Source organism: Enhydra lutris, unplaced genomic scaffold, assembly GCF_002288905.1.
Source record: "Enhydra lutris kenyoni isolate GAN:26980312 unplaced genomic scaffold, ASM228890v2 scaffoldscaffold43, whole genome shotgun sequence".
NCBI classification, from domain to species: domain Eukaryota; kingdom Metazoa; phylum Chordata; class Mammalia; order Carnivora; family Mustelidae; genus Enhydra; species Enhydra lutris.
The window spans coordinates 11,744,614-11,762,899 of NW_019154127.1; the positions used below are offsets into that span (position 1 = coordinate 11,744,614).

At 50.8% G+C, this 18,286-nt stretch overlaps 1 protein-coding gene across 3 annotated transcripts in view; it reads left to right on the top strand.

Annotated features, from left to right (window-relative positions):
- Positions 1–2,846: 2,846 nt before the first annotated feature.
- The window catches only part of LOC111155708 (MX dynamin like GTPase 1), a 30,939-nt gene continuing 15,499 nt past the window's right edge, over positions 2,847–18,286 (top strand). Inside the window, exons 1-8 of one of the 3 annotated variants that reach the window (XM_022516026.1) lie at positions 2,847–2,864; positions 6,610–6,690; positions 8,043–8,154; positions 12,223–12,415; positions 13,472–13,609; positions 16,311–16,465; positions 17,150–17,288; positions 17,836–18,034. In XM_022516026.1, the coding sequence (XP_022371734.1) occupies positions 8,065–8,154; positions 12,223–12,415; positions 13,472–13,609; positions 16,311–16,465; positions 17,150–17,288; positions 17,836–18,034 (914 nt within the window). In that variant the 5' untranslated portion in view covers positions 2,847–2,864; positions 6,610–6,690; positions 8,043–8,064. Of the gene's footprint in view, positions 2,865–6,590; positions 6,691–8,042; positions 8,155–11,682; positions 11,719–12,222; positions 12,416–13,471; positions 13,610–16,310; positions 16,466–17,149; positions 17,289–17,835; positions 18,035–18,286 lie in introns of those variants that run through there. The other 2 variants (XM_022516028.1, XM_022516027.1) reach the window with 2 other exon arrangements.

Here is an 18,286-nt window from a genome sequence, read left to right on the forward strand (position 1 = left end):
CCTCCCCCTCCCGGCGCCGCCCCTCCTCCTCCGGCTCCGCTAGTTCCATCCCCTCCCGGAGCCGCCCCTCTTCCCCTGGCCTCGCCCCCTCCCCCTCCCGGCGCCGCCCCTCCTCCCCCGGCTTCGGCCCCTCCTCCCGCTCTCTGACGTCCCTTTCTGCAATCCAAAAAGCAAGGAAACCGAAACTGAAGCCGAGTTGTCTAGGAAACGCAAGGTCGGGCAGCAGGTGCTTAGGGTAATTCCCCGGGGTCACCAGAGAGCCCTGTCTGCAGGGTGACACCCACCATCATTCATCCGGTAGTTCTTTCTAGAAGCACCTATCATGCCGAGGGCCGCGAACTCCGCTAGATCCCAGGGCCTGGTGCTGCCTGCATGTGGACAGCCTGGAGGCGTTCACAGACGTCAAGGCAGTGTGATGAGGCTACGTGCCATGGTTGGGGATGGGAGGGAACCCGGGGCTCTCCGGGAGCCAGTGAACTAGGTCTGGGGAAGACGGCGGGAGGCTGTGGGCTGAGAAAATGCTTAGCGCGCAGGGGTAGGAGGAGGAGCCCCTTGAGCTGGAGGGCTTGTGCGTAGGGAGCAAGGTGTTACTTTGGGGCGGGGGGTGCTGAGCCAGGTGAGGCTGGGCGTGGACAGGCCTGGCACACCTTTGGAATATCTTACCTGCTCCCACCCTGCTGTGGGGGCCCCCTGCGGCATGGAAGCCGGCCCCGGCCTTTTCCCTGGGGCGCTGAGAAAACGCACCACCGGTGTGGAGATAGGGAGTCGCGCCTGGGGATGTGCGTGGCTCTCCATGAACCCCAGCTTGGCGGTCCTCGGCGGGTCAGGGCCAGGCCCGGCAGGTGAAGAGAGGGCTGGACAAAGTCCCGCGAGACCTGACAGGGCCTGGTAGCTGTGACGGCGCTGGCCGCAGGGAGTGGCGTCTCTGGGATTGTGCGCTCCTGCGTTTCCTGTGGATGCTGTGTTTTGGCCAGCTGCCTTTGAACGGACCCAGGAAACAACAGGAAGAGGGCAGTACAACCCAGAGCCCTGGGCCAGCTGCACCTTCAGTCTGCACACCAGACAGGTCACCCACCAACCCCAGTCCTCACCCTGGCATTATTAACTGGTTGCAGCTGGTTGTCACTTATGCCCCTAGTCCTGTCTGATTTTGTTCATTCCTCAAAGTGTGGCTGGGGAGAGCGTCGTGTGTTTGAAGAAGTACCGTCATTCGTCGGAGGCACATCTTGTCTCTTCCTGAGCCTGCTCACACTGTCCCGTGTATCTGCACACTTTTTCCTCTGGCCTGCTCACAGACCATCAGGAGATGGTGTCACTTGTCCTCATGACTAGGAAGTAATGGAGGCCCGGAGGGATGAGTGGCCGGACCGAAGTTCCTCACTGATGATGAGAAGAGCCTGTGTTCTCCCCCTAGGACCCCAACACCGGGCCCTGCAGAGCAAGGGGACTTCAGCTATACTGTGGGGCCCCCTTCCCTCCCACCGACGCTTTCCCTGACCTGGAGCTGAGGTGGGTTCTGGGCTTGTGAGTGGACTGGGAGTGACCCTTCCTAATACGGTCTTTGGGGAGCTTGTTGTCTGCAACTCTGAGCGGAGCTAAGGAGCATGGAGGCAGGGGCCCGCCTCTTCCAAAGGGGAATGGTACTCCCCACCCACAGAGGGCCACCCTTGGGCATGCTTGCCCTCAACCTCCTCCTTCCATCCATCTCCATCCTGGAGAAATCAGATGCGCCCAACTCAAAAGAGGACTTGAGGTGGGCCGGGAGGTAGATGCGGGTCTAGTGAGAATTGATAAAGAGAAGCTCACGGAAGTGGATTCCGGATGGTGGGTGGGGAGGCCGGTAGGGGAGCCGTGCCACTGGGAGTCGGTGACAGGAATGGTCATGAATCACAGACCCTGTGGGAGACTCTGCAGCAGGTGAGAACCATCCGTCAGGGCCCAACAGGGAAGGGGGCACTGCATCCCCCACCAGCCATCGGCCACCCCTGAGACTCAGCCAGCCAGAGACCACCATCATCCCAATGCTTGCCTTTCTCCAGCAGACTTCTGTTCAAAACCGCCCCAACCAGCTCCCTCCGTCTTCTCCACAACATAATGTTCCCCTCATCTGTTGCACTTGCCCGTGGTTTTGCTGTAGCTTGCTTGTCCCGATTTACAATTTTTCTGCTGTTCCCAAATAAACCCATCCTGTGGTGGTGAAATAAGTTATTTTTTATTTTTTTATTTGTAAGGATAAGAGCTTTCTGCATGGGGAGGGGAAGTTGGCTGGGAGAGCAGTGTTGGGGGGGCAGGTGTGGGTCACTGACGCAGGATGCGTGCGAACCCCTGCAGGTGCGGGACCCATCCAGAGGAACCGCTAGCAGGAATTCAAGACCCACAGTGATCAGTGCACCTGCTCGAAGCCCAGACATTAAGGGACTGCCCAGGTTCACGGCTGCCTTCGGCTCTAGATGGCTCAAGTCTCATAAGGCAGCAGTTCTCAAACTGGCTTCCGAGGCCCCGCACCTGAGTTTCTGATTCCGCAGGTCGTAGCCCCAGAATCTGCATTTCCCTCCAGTTCCCAGGGATGCGAGGGCCCGAGCCGGGAATGGGCTGGAGCGCAACCGGGGCGCCACGCAGAGGCCGCAGGGGGACCCTCATGGACAAGCACCCGGCGGTCAAGGGAAGGCCGTGCGGGGTGGGCCTTTCGGTTTCGTTTCTGCGCCGCGCCGGCCCCCCCTCCCTCGCTTCCAGGGGAGTTTCATTTCTCCGCGGCGGCGGCGGGGGCGGGGCGGGGCGGGGGCGGGTGGGCAGTGAGGGGCGGCGCCTGGCGCTGCATAAAAGCAGAGGGGCTGCCGGGGGCACTCGCGGCTGCGCGGGGACCGGTGAGTGTCCCTCTCCTGCGTCGGGCACCTCTGGGTCTCGGCACCTTCCAGCGAGCTGGGGGAGGGGGTGGGGGTGGAGGGGGGATGGCTGCGGAGACCAGCGCCCTAGGGGGCGGGGTGGGGGTGGATTGCAGAAGCTGGTCACGCTGATGGTGCTGATGATGGCAGTGATGGAGGCGCGGGCTGGGCTCAAGCACGCCTGATTCTGCTTCTCGCCAGCAAACAGGTTGCTAAGCCTCCTGATGACTCATCAGAAACGGCCCCCCCCCCCCCCCCGCCCCACTGCCACCCGCCCAAACCTGGGGACTTTTCTGCTGGGGGAGGTGGGCAGCGGAGGGGATGGCGGCCAAGGGGGTCTCCCAGGGAGCTAGTCAAGGGGTGCGCACTAAGAAAGTTTCACATCCACCGCTGCGGGGCCTGCAAGCCCACCTCAAAGGAGGACCACCGCTTGGATCCTTTTATATTTCCTGCCATTAACCCTCAAAATAAGCGGTTATTTTGCCAGCAACAGTGGGTTTACTGGGGGAATGGCCGAGATCTGCAATCTGGGACACGCAGGCTCTGGCCAAAGCGCAGACACATCCCACCAACAAAAGGACAGGAACGTTGTTTTCTGGAAGGGGGTTGGGAGGGGCTGTTGGACCCCAGGTCCCCTGGAGAAATGCAAGGGTTTCAGGGTGGTGGCAGACTCCTGTTGGCCGGGTTGCAGGAGTGGCCGATCTCATGTGGGAGACGCAGTGAGCATCCTTCCTTGTCTGGGCCCGGAATTGATGATTCTCTTCTGTTGGGGTGTGTCATTGACAGTCCTGGGGATCACTGAGGAGGAATGAATGGTACAGACTCCTTCTGGCCTCCCACTACTTAAGTGAGCTGTTAATTTTGTTACTTTTTACGTTGCTAAGGAGTGCAAACCAGGCAAGACAACAGTGGGGTTGCGTAGACGAGGGTCTGCGCTAACCTGCGGGCCACGGGGAGGCTAAATGGAGGGTCCGCGCTAGAGGGCGTTCTGAGCAGCCGAGCCGCCCAGGGGGACCGAGGGGCAGGTGGGAGGACCGAGGCTTCTGGCGAGGTGCCCTGCCCAGCGTACCCCCAACTCAGGGGGTGGAAGGTTGCCCAGGGTCTCCCTTTGCTGTGGCTTGTGCAGTGGGGTCGGCCTGAGGGGGTGGGGACCTGCTAATTTTCGGGGATGGAGGAAGGTAAGACAGTCTTGGGGCCTAACAGAGGGAACCAGGCTCTGAGACCTGCACTCCCCACCAGAGACGACCGCTGAGCTGTGCATGTGGGATTCCCGGAATTACTTGATCAAATTTTAAGTCGGATTTTTGTCAGAAGCAGGGTCAAGTGATGCTAGCCCCCAGCTGTCACTCCCAAACGGCTCCTAAAATGTCTAACTGTGTCAGCTTTCCACTTTGGAGCAGAGCTGCGGGCCAGGATGGCCAGCCACCCCTGTCGTCTGCACAGCACCCCCTCGCCATTTTACTCCTGGCTTCCCTCCCCCCACCTCCTGGCACTGAGCTCAGCATGGTTAGGTAGAGAACATCAGGTCTAATGTACTAGATATTCTCCCCTTCCATCACAAAAAAAAAAAAAAAAAAAAAAAAAAAAAAAAAAAGAATGGGGCTTTAAAAAAAAAAAAAAAAAAAAAAAAAAAAAAAAAAAGGAAATGTCTGTGGGTTTTAGGAAGCAGAACGCTCTCAAGAGAAAAAGTAAATTTAAGTTCTTCCAAGATTATTTTTAAAACTGGACTTAATTTTGTTGGGCAAGTTTCGGACTTTGGATCAGGCATTCAGCAGGATGCATTGGTAGGTGGTTCTTTTTTTTTTTTTTTAAGGTTTTATTTATTTATTTGACAGAGATCACAAGTAGGCAGAGAGGCAGGCATTGGAGGGGGGAGGGAGCAGGCTTCCTGCTGAGCAGACAACCCGATATGGGGCTCGATCCCAGGACCCTGGGATCATGACCTGAGCTGAAGGCAGAGGCTTAACTCACTGAGCCACCCAGGCACCCCTGGTAGGTGGTTCTTGTTAGAGATTGGACCCTAATAAGAGGCTCTCCCACAAGGGGAGTGACACACTGGGCACCCCTGGAGGCCACCCCCACTCCCTACCACAGAGATTCCCCAGTGACGTTGCTGGGGGATGGTGTCCAGGTCTGGAAGCCGCTGGCAAACTTCTACTCTCTGGAACCCAAAGTGCCGGGGGCAGCGGACAGCCGCCTCCGTGAACAGCGGACGTGGAGTGTTAACAGACCTGCCCTAGTGCGTTTCTCCACTTCCTGCCCCAAACCCTGGCAGTGAGAGAAGAGGTGTCCTGGCTGTTAGAGGGTAAGGAAGATGAGTGTGGACAGAGGTGTGGGGGTGGCGTGTCTACCTCAGAACGCCCCGAAGTCTTGTCTATAAACACGACATTTTATGAGCGGTTTGGGGCTGAGAGCTTGACTCCATCAAGGCCCAAATGGGTGAACACATTCGGTTCGGTCTGATAGCTGGAGCGGGATGCTGAGTGTGGTGGGTGGTAAGAAATGGGCTTTAATTCCTGAGACCGCCCTGCTCCTGAGATCCAAACTGATCTTCAGAGATGACCTCTGGAAGGGCGCAAACATCTAAGAGGTGCAGATAAGACTTGGAGTTCAAGGAATTGTCATCCTAGGACACAGAGGAGGGGGATATATTCACGAAATCCTCTATTCACCAAATTTGAACCCATGGTCATGGCAGGGCAAGCCCTGCGGACCACCGATGCCAACTCTCTGGGTGCATGAGGGCCAACTGAGGCAGCTGCGGTCTTCAGCCTGGGGCCCCAGTCTGGGACCTGCTGAGCATGCAAAGCATTTCCAAAGGCATGGTAGGGGGGGAAGGGGGTAAGGAAATAAATTTCCAGATTGCTCTATTCCATAAGTACTCTTTGCAATTGACTGCTTTCCAAAAAACCTTTCCCCTACTTGTGATAAAAGGAACACATCCCCTCTCTCCCTGGTTCTCTCAACTGCCCCAATATTTATTTATTTATTTATTTATTTATTTATTTATTTATTTATTTATTTATTTATTTAATTTGTTAATTTGAGAGCGAGAGCATGAGCAGGAGGGGCAGAGAGAATCTCAAATAGACCCCACGCACTGGCTGCGGAGCCCAACTTGGGGGCTCAACCCCCCTACCCCGAGATCACGACCCAAGCAGAAGCCAAGAGCTGGTCACCCAACTGACTACACCTTCCAGACGTCCCTCAACTACCCCCAAATTAAAGGGAGACTGCAGAGCTCTTGGGCGAGGGTCTCGTAAAGAAAAGCACAGAGAGCATCAGAAAAAAAGTCACGATTCAGGGGCGCCTGGATGGCTCAGTCGGTTAAGCGGCTACCTTCGGCTCAGGTCATGATCCCAGCAGGTCCTGGGATTGAGTCTTGAATCAGGCTCCCTGCTTAATGGAGAGCCTGCTTCTCCCTCTCCCTCTGCCTGCCTCTCTGCCTACTTGTGCTCTTGTCTCTATATCTCTGTCAAATAAATAAAATCTTTTTTTAAAAAAAATCATTGATTTAGGCAGTAAATTTACAGTAAGGCTCTCTGCCTCATCCATCTATCTTAGAACTAAAATATTTAAGATTTACCAAAAGGATTCCGAGAACTATGGCCTCGCTTCAACGCGTGTCCCCTGCGCACCGTTCTCTGCAAGGGGACCTTCCCTTGATGAGCACTCACGTTTATTCACCCATTTGTGGTCTAATTTGTAAAATTTGCATGATTTCAAGGAGGTGTGGGAGAACGACTCTGCGTTTCTGCCTCAACTAGTCAGCGATACATCGTCAAGTTAAAAGGAAGGTGTATTGGAGGTAAGCAGGTGCTTTTTATTTTTCATAACATTTATTTCAAGTTATGGAAAAATGTTCACTTACTTTTATCCGAGGTTATTTGGTATAGAAAATGTAATATTTAGAGACTTGTGGTCCCAGACATTTTAAAAAATGAATTCCAAATTACATATGTATGTGTTTTTTGGATACAGACGAGTATGCTGAAGTGGTTGATTAACTTCTTTCCAAACAAAATGATATTGTATCTGTTCCATATCTATATGAGAAGGCGGATGTTAGCCAAACCTATTGTGGTAATCAGAATAGGTTCAAAATACACAAAATACGTAAATCAAACCATCATGTTTTACACCTGAAACTTACACAGCGATCGGTGTCAATTATTTCTCAATAAAACTGGAAAAAAAATAGAATAAAGTAAAGGACCTTAAGATACACTCAAATGGGAGAAATGGAATAAAAACATGAAGTCAGGAGCAAAGAAGACAGAGTGAAAGAACTTCAAGTTCAAGTGTTTGTTTTTTTTTCAACTATCAAATTTCTCCAATTTTCAGAATCTCGCAGCTCCATTGGGAGTGGTATTATAATAATTTTACTTTTGTATGTGAATTTTAGTTCATTTTATTTTTTTAAAAGATTTTATTTATTTATTTGAGAGAGAGACTGCACACATGTGTGCACCCATACTGCAGGGGTGCGGGGGGAGGGGGCAAAGGGAAGGAGAAGCAGTCTCCCTGCTGGGCAGGGAGTCTGGACCCTGGAATCATGACCCGAGCCAAAGGCAGATGCTTAACCCACTGAGCCACCCAGGGGCCCCTACATGTGAATCTTTTTTTTTTTTTTTAAGATTTTATTTATCATTTATTTGACAGAGATCACAAGTAGACAATGAGGTAGGTGCGGGGGGTCGGGGGGAGAAGCAGGCTCCCTGCTGAGCAGAGAGCCCGATGCGGGGCTCTATGCAGGGCTCTATGCGGGGCTCGATCCCAGGACCCTGGGATCATGACCTGAGCCAAAGGCAGAGGCTTTAACCCACTGAGCCACCCAGGCGCCCTACATGTGAATCTTAAAAACACATCCATCATTTCATCCTTTGACACTATTTAAATGTGTGGTGAAAAAAATTTTAGTGTTCAACCTAAAATTGTAACAGGAAATATCTAGCTGGAAGGACTCTTCAGGGGTCTGGGAGCACATTCCTAAAGACAGTTGAGCCGGCAGGCAGGTGTGTTCCCATCCGTCATTTGGCTCTTTGTCATTTTTCCCCAGTCCCTGCAGAGTTGAGGAGCCCCCAGTGTGTCCAGTGGTGTGGTTCAGGATTGAAGGTGCCAGCTTCAGAATTGTGTTAACCCTCATGTGCTTGATTGTAGGTTGCACTGATAGAGGAAGAAGATGGTTAATTCTACAGAAAAAATCACTGACTCAGACCCTGGTCTGATACTGAATGGACTTGCCGATAAGGCAGAGAAAAATCCAGACATGGTAAGCTGCTGCCTGAGCACCTCTGTCCGTGTGGACAGGAGCTGTGCTGGGGGTTGTCCTTGTAGAACCCCGAGATGCTGCCTCCTTGTCTCTCCCACCATGCTTGCCAGCGCGATCCCTCCTCTGTTCGTCCGGGGCCCCTGTGGCAGCCCAGCGTGGTGTTGACACTTTGCCTTGGCCGACACTGGTTGCTGGGATGCGGTTTCAGCCTGGGAAGCCAGGGGAGATGCTGGAGGCTGATGGGCTCCCTTAGGAACTGGCCTGGGCTCTGGGCCCAAGGTCATGGATCATTACCCTCTTTCGGGTTGACCCCATCTTCATAATCAATGCTAAACAATATCTGAAACAATATTGAAAGCCACACAAAAGGACATAGAAAGATAAGAAGGTCCCCAGTATCACATCCCTTGCTGGACTGTAACCAGCAGCCTGTGGGGCAGTAGGAACTCACCCCACCCACACCCTCATGCTTGGCTGGAGCTTGGCCTTTTTTGGTCACCTTGAATGTGCATGTCTTGTAATCCAGCAATTCCGTTTCTGGCTGGAGACCTTGGTTCTCAGGGTGTGGCCCCCACACCAGCATCCTCAGCAAGGCCTGGGAAGTCTGAAATGCAAATGTGTTTGAAATGTAGATATCATATCATCCAGAAGCATCCCTCTTCCCCAGACCTAAAGAACTAGGAGCTCCAGGGGTAGGGCCTACCGGCTGTGTTTCAACCTTCAACCGGCCCTCCAGGTGATCCTGTCTGTGGTCAGGTTTGAGAACCACTTAGACACTCCTACGGGGACCCACCAAGAGCCACCTTCATAACGGTGTTGTTTTTGAAAGCAAAATCCAGAATCGATACAAGTGCGCGGGGATGGTGGATGCATTTGTAGGTAGCAGAATGCTCATGGGGCAGGATCCTCTTTAGGAGTGGGAATCTAGGCACTGAGACCTAAAAGACCATAGTGGCGAAACAGAGTCAAGGCACAGAAGAAATGTGCGGTGTGGTCCCATTTACGTGAAGTTCCAAATTAGGCAGCAGGAAGCCGTGTATGGCTTAAAGTAGGTGGTAAAACCATCAAGAAGAACAAGAACGTGGTTCTCAGAGCCTCAGGATGGAGGGACCCTCAGTGGGGGGAGGGGCAACAGTAGGAAGGGGATGGGGGAGGGTACAGGGAGTGTCCAGTGTGCTGCGATTATGCGTTTTCTTAGTTCAGGGAGTTGGTTCATGCAATATCACTACTATTCATGTTGTATGAACTCTTGTGAATGGGTGATTTAAGGAAAAGGAAACAAGGGGCGCCTGGGCGGCTCAGTCGTTAAGTGTCTGCCTTCAGCTCAGGTCACGATACCGGGCCCTGGGATCAAGCCCCGCATTGGGCTCCCCATTCAGTGGGAAGCCTGCTTCTCCCTCTGCCTCTCCCCCTGCTTGGGTTCCCTCTCTCGCTGTGTCTGTCTCTGTCATATAAATAATTAAAATCTTAAAAAAAAAAAAAAAAAGAAAAGAAAAGAAATGAAAACAAAAAAAGAACCCAGGAGGAAGGCTAAGGGGGAGGCTGGTGGGTACAAAGGTGTAGCCAGGCCACCACGGGGCTGTCCCTGGGGAGGTGAGCTCCAGACCCTTCGGAATCTTGTTACAGAGAAAAATTGCAGCAGGCGCTTGCTGCAGACGTGGCCAGGAGGCTCTTCTTCATGCCTGTTGCTTTAAGGGAGAGAGATTGAGGTCAGGGTAATATACGAGGAGGACAAGTGGGGACATATAGACATCCAGAAATGTGAGGGAGAGGAGGGAGAACTACTAAGAGCAGGTTAGCATCAAGGGGGCCAGGGGAAGGAAATCTACTAGCTCTCAACAGCGAGGGGTTTCTGGATGAATGAAATATAAATACCTTCTGACCATGATATAAAGGAACTATTAAAACTTAGGATATTATGAAGCCCATTCTCATATTTTCTTCTTAATCAGGTTGTTTTCTTGTCAAGTTTTGAGAGTTCTTTACATATTCTGGGCGTAGGTCCTTTGCCAAATATCTGTTTTGCAAACATTTTCTCCAAGATTATGGCTTACTTTTATTCTCTTAATGGTCTTCTTGAAAGATTGGATGTTTTTTATTTTGATGAAGTCTGATTTATTGATGGTTCTTTTATGATTTGTGCTTTGGGGGCCATAGCTAAGAAAACAGGGCCTAACCAACAGCCACAAAGATTTTTCTCCTGTTTTCTTCTAAAAGTTCTGTAGTTTTGGGTTTTGCATTTAAGTCTATGATCCATTGGGGGATAGTTTTTTTATATAGTATGGAGGATAGGTACAAAGTTGTTTTGTGTGTGGATGCCCAGTTGGCAAAGCACCATTTGTCTTAAGTCTTATGTTTCCACTGCATTGCCCTTGCACTTTCATCAAAAATCAGTTGGCCATAGATAATGTCAGTTTATTTCTGAAATACATGTTCTGTTCTATTGATCTCTTTCTCCTTTTTTACACCAATATCACATTGTTTGGTTACTGAAGCTTTTTAAATAAATATTAAAATTAGGTAATGTTAGCCTTCCAACTTTATTCTTCTTTTTCAAAATCACTTTGACTGTTCTAGGCATACTTAGACCATTTATATTTATTGTGGTTGTTAATGTAATTAAGTTTGAGAAGATTGTTTTGCTATTAGCTTTCTCCTTGACTTATCTGTATTTTATTTCCCCTTTTCTCTGTTCCTACCTTCTTTCAAAGTAATCAGATTATTTTTTATGATTCTTTTATCTCATTTATTGGTTTATTAAATATGCCTATTTTAGGATTTATGGTATACATCTTTAACTAATCAAGTCTACCTTGAGGTGGTAGTATGTGATTTCCTGTTTAAACAAGAACCTTAAAACCATATGCTTCCAAACCATATCCTTCCATTTCTCCCCTCCCAGCCTTCATGCTGTTTTTCTTTATTAGATTTTATTTATTTATTTGAGAGAGACAGAATACACAAGCAATGGGGGGAGGGGCACAGGCAGAGCGAGAAGCAGACTCCCTGCTGAAGCAGGGAGCCTGACCTGGGACTCGATCCCAGAACCCTGGGATCATGACCCGAGCAAAAGGCAGATGTTCAACCGACTGAGCCACCCAAAACCTGCCTTAATGCTATTTTTATCATAAATTTTAATTTGACTCTATCACAAACCCCAAACATATGTTCTTATTATTTCTACTTGGTCTTATGTCTTTTAAAGATACGTAAGTTGGGGTGCCTGGGTGGCTCAGTGGATTAAAGCCTCTGCCTTTGGCTCAGGTCATGATCCCAGGGTCCTGGGATCGAGCCCTGCATCGGGCTCTCTGCTCAGCAGGGAGCCTGCTTCTTCCTCTCTCTCTCTCCCTGCCTGCCTCTCTGCCTACTTGTGATCTCTGTCTGTCAAATATATTTAAAAAAATTAAAAATAAAAATAAAAAAATAAAGATACGTAAGTTATTCTAAAATAAGTATAGTAACCATTTCTGACATAGATTTCTTTGTGTAGATTCAGATTTTCATTCAGTCTCATTTTCCTTCTGGCAGAAGGACTCTAATATTCCCTGTGGTGCTGATCTGCTGGTGAGGAATTCATTCACTTTTTTATGTCTGAAAAAGTCTCTGTCTTCATTTGTTAAAAAGATATTTTAGCTAGGTATAGTTCTAGGTTGATGGATTATTCCCCCCAGTATTTAAAAAATGTTATTCCCACTATCTTCTTCTTTGATTATTTCTGATGAGAAATCTGCTGTGTACATCTAATCTTTGCTCTTCAGTGCCTAACATGTCCTCTGGCTGCTTGAATCACTTTGTCTCCATCACCAGTTTCAAGCAATTTGATTAAAATGGGCCTTGATGTAGTTTATGTTTCCTATGCTTGGGGTTCATTGAGCTTCTTGGATCTTTGGGTTAATCATTCAAGTTTGGGAAATTTTTATCAATTATTTCTTTTAATATTTCTTTCTGTTCCTTTCCTGTTCTCTTTTGTGAGATCCATGAACCTATGGTATTGGGCTGATTGAAGTCTGTCTTGATAGAAAATGATCTGTAGGCCATGATGGAATTCTTTGATTCTGCTTTCTTTAGGAGCCCAAGAACAGCCTGTGTAACCACTATGAGGAGAAGGTGCGCCCCTGCATCGACCTCATTGACTCCCTGCGGGCCCTCGGCGTGGAGCAGGACCTGGCCCTGCCCGCCATCGCCGTCATCGGGGACCAGAGCTCGGGCAAGAGCTCTGTGCTGGAGGCTCTGTCGGGGGTCGCTCTCCCCAGAGGCAGCGGTAAGCACCTGTCCTGTGTATTAGTCAGCTCAGGCTGCCCTAGCAAGATGACACAGATTGGGAGGCTAAAACAACAGAAATTTATTTCTTACAGTTCTGGAGGCTGGAAGTCCAAAATCGAGGTGTTGACTGGGTTGGTTTCTCCCACAGCCTTTCTCCTCACGCGGGTGACCATCTTATCATTGTGTCCTCATATGGCCTTCAGTCTGTGCACACATGTCTGGGATCTCTTTTCTTTTTTGGTTGGATGCCAGTCATATTGGTTAAGGCTCCACTCTTAAGACCTCATTTAACCGTAATTACCCTTTTAAAGAAAGGCCCATCTCCAAATGCAGTCGTATTAGGGTTAGGTATGAATATGGGAGGTGGGACATGACTCGGTCCACACACCCTCATGTGGCACATTTTTATGTGTATTGTATGTAAACTGCACTTCATGGCAGGTCTACATAAATGTATTTGGGCACCCAGAACCATGTGGGTGTCTGTCCTGAGTCCCTTCTCAAGAAGTGACTCTCCTAGTGGGAGGTAAAGACTGGTGCTCTGGTCAGTGGTGCTGTTTGAGCCCCAAGGCCAAAGGATAACAAGGGCTCCAGGGGAGGCGGCAGACCTGAGATGGGCCTTGAAATATAGGTCAGATATAGAGGAGGGTGGGATCTGGAAATTTACAGCAGGAGGGTGGTGGTGAGGAGGCCTGTTGAGAAAAGTATGCATTCCTAATGGTAGTGGACAGTGTATCCTGGGGGATAATGGAGGACACTTGCCTGAGTTTGGCGGTTTCTGAAACACTGGTGTGCCACTGGAGCTGATGGCAAAATGCTGAGATGATGGGAGAAGCATAGGTTATTGACTCTCAAGCATTAGTGAGCAAAAAATTACCTGGGCTGTGTAGTCCAGATGCATATTTCTAAGGCCACCAGATGTAAAGCGTCCAAGTATCAGAGAATGAGACCAGGAGATTTTAGTGGTCTGCCTGGATGATTATGGAAACATCAAAGGCCACCCTCTAAGACCCCTAAAAGCAGAGGACAGGACTAATGTGGACATGGTCTCCAGGGATTGTTACAAGATGTCCTCTGGTGCTGAAACTGAAGAAGGTCACGAACCAGGACGAGTGGAGGGGCAAAGTGAGTTACCAGGACTTCGAGAAGGAGATTTCAGACCCCTCGGAGGTGGAAGCGGAAATCAATAAAGGTGAGGGCCTCATGTCCGTGCATTATCGCCTCTTTGGACGTCTGGTCACCTGTGTGAAGTGGGAGGGGGTCCATCCGTCACTGCTCCTACCTTCCCCTGTCTGGGCCCATCCTGCTCCCCTGGGAACCCTCCCTCCCCAACACATCTGCATCAGGTGCCAGCTCCCTTGTAGCTTCTCTTCTCTGACCCCCATTAAGACCAGCGCTTTGGACAGAATCTGACCTCAGCCATTCGTTGCTCTGTTTATAAGTATCTGAGAGTGATGTGAATTTTAAAATTTAAACAAGGAGTATCTGTCCCTTACTCAAAGTCTTTCCCACTCTGTAGATGGGATGGAAGAAGGACCAGGGTGTAGGGCCAGGGAACCCCTTTCATGTTCACCTGGTAAAAAGGCATTCTGGACCATCCCTGAACCCTTTTTTTTTTTTTTTTAAGATTTTATTTATTTATTTGACAGACAGAGATCACAAGTAGGCAGAGAGGCAGGCAGAGAGAGAGGTGGAAGCAGGCTCCCTGCTGAGCAGAGAGCTGGATGCGGGGCTTGATCCCAGGACCCTGAGATCATGACCTGAGCCGAAGGCAGTGGCTTTAACCCACTGAGCCACCCAGGCGCCCCACCTTTTTTTTTTTTTTAAAGATTTTATTTATTTATTTGACAGACAGAGATCACAAGCAGGCAGAGAGGCAGGCAGAGAGAGAGGAGGAAGCAGGCTCCCCACTGAGCAGAGAGCCTGATGTGGGGCTCGATCCCAGGACCCTGAGATCATGACCTGAGCCGAAGGCAGTGGCTTAACCCACGGAGCCACCCAGGCGCCCCAACCTGAACCCTCTTTAGAAGCTTTTCCTGGTCTTTTCTTCCAAGAGTGAAATGCACGCATGTGCATAATCCTATCTCGGGTTGACGGATGGGGGGTCTCAGTGAACGCAAACCACACCGATCACTCAGCCGTCTTAGAGCATCTGAAAGGCGAAATAGCGCTTGAAGTCGGTTGGGACCCAGAGTGACCTGTTGGCTGCTGCTAGGACTGAGCGAGGCGAATAAATGGCCTTCCCCTTGTTGACCTGACTTTCTTCCTTGTTTGTCACCATTAAGGTTCAGTTATTGGAGGTGGGTACATAGCCGCATGACCTCATATTCAGCAGCAGAAAAAAGTGAGTTTGGTTTTTATGAAGGTGGAGGCACTAAGTCTCATTGATAGTTTTACCGAAGTTGAAGGATGTTTGATAGAATGTTACTCTGTGATTGTTGGGGCAGAAAACGACCGTGCGTACCAGTTGGCCCTTCCCGCATAACAGACCGGTCTCAAAACCTCGTGGCTTGGAGCTGTTTGCTTCTCGCGGTTCCATGGCTCAGCTGGGCAGTTCTTCCCCTCCAGCTGGCTTCACGGGGGCTGGCAGTCTAGGACGGCATGGGTCACCTACGCAAGCCCAGGGCTGGAACGACCAGGCCTTCTCTCCATGTGGTGGCCGTCCTTCTCCAGAGTCCAGGCTGGGCTTTTTACGTGGGGGGTGGGTGGTTCCCAGCGGCAAGGGAGAAGGATCCTCCGTGCTTGAGTTCTTGATCTCTCCTGGGATCCATTTTGTGATGTCCTGTCAGCCAAAGGGGGTCCCATGGGACACTCTCTGGATGGGAGAAGGTCGCCCTGTAGAAGAGCGTGCCTACAGTGATGGCAGGGAATCTGGAGGCCATTTGGGCAAGTGGGTCGCTAACACGGTGGTTTGAGTGATCTGCCCGTTTTATTTCTCTCTCGCGTAGATGTCTGGAGGCAGGCAGCCCAGAGCTAATTTGGGGGATCCAGTGTCAGGAGCCAGACTCCCTTGTTGTCTCTCCATTGTATGTGGCCATCAGTTCCAGTGCTGCCTGATCTAGTCGGAAAGCCCCTGTCCCAGCTCCAGGGACACCAACATGGGGCTTCTCCTGTCTTCCCAGTGGAGTTTCTGGAGGTTTCCTGTGACTTTGTCACACTTATCCCATAGGACAGACTTAATCTCATGACCGCATGTCCGGTAAATGGATACTGGAGGCATGGGTAATGAATGGTGACATACACACCATTGTCACCGTCACTCCTGTCCCCAAGTTCCTGATTGCTGTAAAACAAGCCAAAAAGGCATTCTGGATTTGTGGAAAGGAGTCCAGGGGTGTTAGCTAATGATTTGATGAAATACATTTTATCTTTTTTTTACAATATTTTATTTATTGAACAGAGAGAGAGGGAGCGAGCACAAGCAGGGGGACGGGCAGAGGGAGAAGCAGACTCCCCCACTCAGCAGAGAGCCCAATATGGGACTCGATCTCAGAACCCCGGGGTCATGACCCAAGCCAAAGGCAGACGCTTCACCAACTGAGCCACCCAGGCCCCCCAGAAATACATGTATATCTTGAAATTTTCATCATTAAGGAGAAAGAAGCAGAATGAGATCCTGTATGGGAATACCAATGCTCATCAATTTTTCAACAACTGGACTGGTACAAGTCGGGGTGATCCCGAGAGATGTTTTCACTAAATGTTTTCTCTCTGGAGACAGTTCTGGCCACTGGAAAGAAGATACTGAGTTATCCTTTGAGGTTCCTTTTAGCTCCAGAAAGGGGCGTCTGATCCCAGTATGCCTTGTCCGTGACTCGTGCGGGAGGACTGGCTGTAGGGAGATGCTTCCGCTCGAAGCTGTATTGACTTTTTCTCATTTTCCCTTTCCCCAGCCCAGAATGCCATTGCCGGGGAAGGACAGGGGATCAGTCATGAGCTCATCAACCTGGAGGTCAGCTCCTCTCACGTCCCGGATCTGACCCTGATAGACCTCCCTGGCATCACCAGGGTGGCCGTGGGCAATCAGCCAGCCGACATCGGACGCCAGGTAAAGCCTCGCTCCGGAGGGTGGAATGGTGCCCCAAACACCAGTGGGCTTGGGGCTGAGTCAGGAGAGTGGACATCAGGAAGGGTGAGGAGGATTGGGACAGCGAGGCGGTCTCCATGGCCTTCATCTGACTTGCTGGAGTCCGATGGAGGCTTCCTAGGGAGACTGAGGCCAACAGGGAGAACCAGAAATCCATTATACACGTGTGTGGGGTATCCACGGTGACCCATATTTAGTTATTAGTTACATTGGGTGGTGTATCTAAGCCGATGTGTGTTAGGAAGAGGTTTTATGTAGGGAGAGAAAGCATTAGAAACAAGAATAATGACACCTTCTTACTGGCGAATACCACCCAAGGGGTTAAAGATTTAGGGCACAGTCAAGCACGTCTGGGCATCTTGTTTTTCCCTGTGGTTATCAGCTGTGGAGTCCTAGGAGGCGGTTCGCGAGCTAAGATCTGGCGGTCCCCTCCTCCTGCCGCCCCGCCCCGCCCCTGACCCCGGAGCTCTGTTTCTGCTGCGGTGAACTCGGTTTCTCATCACTCTGGTTCGGGCAATGCCACCCAGGCTTGTGCCTCGGTCTCATTTCTTTTGAGGAGCTACCCCTGGGACTCTGAGGTCCTGAAGCAATTACAGGGTCAGGACCTGTCCTTGTTCTCATACATACTCTCTCGCTTTCCCGCAGACCAAGCAGCTCATCAGGAAGTACATCCTCAGGCAGGAGACAATCAACTTGGTGGTGGTCCCCTGCAACGTGGACATCGCCACCACAGAGGCGCTGAGCATGGCTCAGGAGGTGGACCCCGACGGAGACAGGACCATAGGTAAGAAGACGGAAGAGCCTAACAGCCGTAGGTGATAACCTTCACGTTGCGGTAGGCTCAGCAGATGAGGCCGCTGGTCCTGGGAGGACCTGTGCTTCTCCAGGTGTGCGCCACGCCTCCCCTACCTGCATCAGAAAGAGCTAAAGGACCTTTAGCAATGCAAGGCCCACCAAATGCCCTAAAGGAGGGTCTCCGGGGCAGAGCCCAAGACCCTGCATTCTAAGATTTGCCTCAGGAAGAGGGTTCTACGGCACAGGGAAGTTTGAGAACCAGCCCAATAGAGAATGAACGCTGCCATTGGGCAGAAAGAAAATTAAAAGGTCATTACACATGCTGCTGTGCCTCTGGCATGAGGGCCAAGACCTGGGTGAAGCCAGCACCCCCAGCCGCCCACGGGGGCACGTGGTCTTTGTGCTGCCCAAGCAGTGGTTCGGTCCCTGGCCAGGGGCTCTGCCCGCACGGTGGTCCTGCGGGGGCAGCTGTGCGCCCTCGAGCAGGCTGAGAGGGAGCCATGCGAGGCCTCTAATCGGAAGACTCTGGCTTGCAGGAATCTTGACAAAGCCTGACCTGGTGGACAGAGGTACCGAAGGCAAGGTGGTGGACGTGGCACAGAACCTTGTCTGTCACCTGAAGAAGGGCTACATGATTGTCAAGTGCCGGGGCCAGCAGGACATCCAGGACCAGGTGACCCTGGCCGAAGCTCTGCAGAAAGAGAAAGACTTCTTTAAAGACCACCCACATTTCAGGTACCAGGCCGTGTTTTCACAAGGGCGAACCAAAACCTGGGGAGAAGCATTGCTGTCCAAAAGCAGACATCCGCCGTGTTTGCACCTTGGCAGTGACTGTGGGAGTCCCCTGCAAGACCAGAAGAGGAATTGACAAAGTTACCAAGAAATGCCTTTAAAGGATTAGATAAGGAGGGAATTGGCTACAGTCATTTCTCTGGTGTGGTGCTGTCGCCAAAATAAAAACACAAATGCCTTAAAATAGGGGGGAAA